The 3,382-nt window shown below is 62.8% G+C and overlaps 1 protein-coding gene across 1 annotated transcript in view; it reads right to left on the bottom strand.

Annotated features, from left to right (window-relative positions):
* Positions 1–499: 499 nt before the first annotated feature.
* Positions 500–3,382, bottom strand: part of Tmem132c (transmembrane protein 132C) — a 252,478-nt gene continuing 249,595 nt past the window's right edge. The window contains exon 9 of the mRNA XM_013071849.3: positions 500–1,938. Within this exon, the coding sequence (XP_012927303.2) occupies positions 841–1,938 (1,098 nt within the window). The 3' untranslated portion in view covers positions 500–840. The remainder of the gene's footprint in view (positions 1,939–3,382) is intronic.

The raw sequence follows: 3,382 nt of genomic DNA, 5'->3' as shown, positions 1-3,382 counted from the left end.
TCGGCCCGGACGCCACAGGCACGGGGCGCCGAGTGGTCAGGAGGCCAGCTGGGCTCTGATCCGCTGGCCATGTCCTGGGGGCAGCGAGCAGGGCCCCTTCCCACTGACCATGGCCTTGTGGGGTGTGGGGCAGGGTCACTGCCTCAACTGCAAATGCTACCAAATACCAAAAAATCTGGAAGACATAGAAAAGCATTAAGATCACAGCTTAATGGCTAATTGGCATTGTTTCTAGAAATAAGCCATCTAATGAACAGGATGCAACTTACAGCTCATTTGGGAAAAATATACCACTTGGTCTCGGAAATAAACCTTGAATGTAAACCAAATAGAAGCCTAGGACACAGCAGGAGGAAACAGAGAGGTCATCCAGGGAAAACAGAAACCTCATTTTAGCGCCGTTCCAAGAGGGCACGGCATCCAGAAAGGCCCTCAGCAGGCAAAGGCCCTCGGGACAGCGGATACTGCATTAAAATGGAACATGGCTCCAAGCAGGGCCTCCTTTTGCACTTTGCTCCTTTATTAGAAATATAAACAGATCATTCTTTGTCTCTTTTTATTTGTCTTTTTCTGTGTTTTCTAACAAATAATTTTTGGTAGCTGCATGATGTGTTGATTCCTAAAATAAGCTTCCGAATTCTGCTGCGGTCCAGCGTCTCTGTCCCCACCCCGCCTCCCGGCACTCAGAGGACAGCTTTGGGAAGCGTCCCTCCTGCAGAGCGTCCCGCCCCGGCTCCCACACCTGTGGACCCCGGCCCAGACCCTGCCCTGGGCCCAGCTGAGGTCCACACCGCCCGGGAACCTTTCCAGAGAGTTTGAGCTCTTTGGGGACACTCCCACTTAGTGCGCCCCCAGGATGGAGGTGGCCGGGCCGGCGGGGAAGGCGGCGAACTGCACCCTCTTCCTGCGGGAGGCTGGAGAGCTTGGCTCCTGCCCAGCCCCGGTGTCCACTGCCCAGTGCACCTGGCCCAGCACCTGCTGCTGGGTGCTGCCCCCGCCGACAAGCAGCTGGTCGCTCTCCTTGCCGCCCCCCGGGCCGTGGTCTAGGACGGTAGTGTGCTCATCAGGGGGTGGCGTGGGGCCCCCCACGCCCTCCAGGAGCTCGGCCTCGTTGCCCAGCCACACCCAGTCATGCGAGTGTGGCCCAGAGGCCTGGCCCTCCAGCGGCACCTGCTTCCGCCTGAACTTCAGGGCGAAGGTGGCGCAGTTGATGAGGAAGACGAGGATGGCCAGGCAGAAGACGCCCAGCAGCGCGTACATCCCGATCTCCAGGTCGCTCAGGCCTCGAGCCGTGGGCACCAGGCCGCCGCCCTGTAGCCCAGCCCCGGCCCGCGGGAGGTCCAGGTGCCCGGGGAAGTTGGTGAAGTCCAGAGGGATGTTCTGCAGCGGCTCCTCCCCTGACAGCTGGGCCCCATCCAGCCGGCTGCTCTTCCCCACGCTGGGGTCCGGCTGCGCCTTGGCCGTGGGAGTGGCCCTCCGCAGCGCCCCTTCCTCGAGCGCCCCGGCAGAGCCGCTCAGCAGTCGCCCCTCCTGGCCCCTCTGCCTGCGGTCGCTGGCGTGGTTCTCGATCTCCTCCTCCTCCTCCTCCTCCTCCTCCTCCTTCTCCTCCTCCTCCTCCTCCTCAGTGCCCCACGTCGGGCTGGCATCTGCATCGCTCTGCCCGAACTTGACCCTGACGTGGCCAAAGCCCACGGCCAGCACACTTTTGCGTTTGGATTTCTGGCAGGACTCGGCGATGCTCATGTCCACGCGGACCAGCGGGCCCTGGCCTTCCCCCTCGGCCACCACGATGGGCCACAGAGGAGAGCGCGGCTGGGGGATGGAAATGACGGCCTCGTCCAGGGAGGTGGCGGTGAGGGAGAAGTCCTTGCTGTCGTAGACGTCCAGGGGCGTCACCGAGCCATCGCTGAACTGCAGCCAGGTGCTGACCACGGCTTCCTGCAGGGAGAGAGGCAGTCAGGGCCAGCAGAGAAAGGCCTTCCTCTAGGGGGCCTGTGGAGTGGGGCCAAAGGAACTGAGCAGGACCCTAAGCAGAGCCGGTGGCCCATGCCCGTGGGGAAGGAGGCAGGTTTGCACTAAGGTCAGGAATGTCATTTTAAGCTGGAGCAGCTCTGGCAAGGTGCTCACCAGGGAGGAACTGGGTGCACACACGTCCCGCTGTCTCGTCCCCTGCAGACACTGACCTGTGCCCTGGGACAGGTCTGTGATGACGAAGGCTGGGGCAGGGGTCGGGGATGCAGCACCCGAGAGGGTTCAGGCCCAAATGCTCCCCTGCTCCCAGAGACAGAAAGCAAGCTCATGCTGCCCTGGCCAGCTCCACCCTGACAGCTGCACACCCTATGCCGCGCCCCCTGGCGGCTGGCTCAGCATGAAAGTCGTCAGAAGCAAACTGGAAGCTCAGGCCGGGGTAAGGGCCCCACTCCAGGAAAGGGTCTGCTGCTGTTCTTCCGGCATCACAAGGCCACACGAAGTCCCACTGCGAGACGGGCCGGGGCCGGGCCACCTGACCCCATCCTCTGGCCCAGGCCAGGCCTCAGCAAGCACCAGTGGCCCCTGCCCGCCTCCTCCCCAGTCAGTGGTGGCCCCTGGCGAGCTCAGAGCCCTGGGAGGACCGGCCCCTGCGCTGTGGACTCAGGCGGACTCCTGGCTGCGGCTGGGGCGTGGTGCTCAGTGCTCAGCTCTTCAGCACCAAGGACAGAGCCCAGGGAGGGGGCGGGCGATTTCCTCCGGGGCACAGATGGGCTGTTTGTGATTCTCTTTGTTTTTCTGGCCTTGTAGTGCAAGTCCAGACTGAGCTCATTACATAGCCCAGGCTAGCCTGGAACTCACAGCAGTCCTCCCGGCTCAGCCTCCTGAGGGCTGGGATTACAGGTGTGTGTCACCACGCCAGGCCTGTAATTCTGACAACCAGGACGAGCTGATTTTCACTGGGCACTCACAAGGGGCTGCTGCTCACTCTTCCCTCTCCCAAGACAGGCGCATCATACCCCTGTGGTAAAGCGGGGCCAGCAAAAGCTTCCAGAGCCCAGAGCCCTGCTGGTGACCATGATGCCAGAGACCCCAGGGCGGCCAGTGCCCGGCCCAGCAGTCAGCCTGCCACAGGACGTCCATGTCCTGCCCCCTGCATGTCCACTCCCCGCCTGCCTCTCACACCACATCCGCCTTAGACCCTGCTGCTGCAGCCCGGGGGATCCAGCCAAGGGGCAGCGAGGGCTCCCACTCATGCAGGCAGGGGCAGCAGTGCTGCTCGGCATCCTGAGCCCGGGTGGCGTCTCCAGCACAGGGTGAGCCCTGGCCCCACACTTCTGCCTGTCCTGCCCGGTGGCACAGGCTGACGCCATGCAATGCACATGGGAAGCCACGCCAAACCACACAGGACGCA

The sequence above is a fragment of the Heterocephalus glaber genome, unplaced genomic scaffold (assembly GCF_053883595.1).
Source record: "Heterocephalus glaber isolate CG9 unplaced genomic scaffold, H.glaber_assembly_v1.0 deba00001687, whole genome shotgun sequence".
NCBI classification, from domain to species: domain Eukaryota; kingdom Metazoa; phylum Chordata; class Mammalia; order Rodentia; family Bathyergidae; genus Heterocephalus; species Heterocephalus glaber.
The sequence above is the reverse complement of the archived record's forward strand: the minus strand, read 5'-3'. Positions and strand labels throughout refer to the sequence as shown.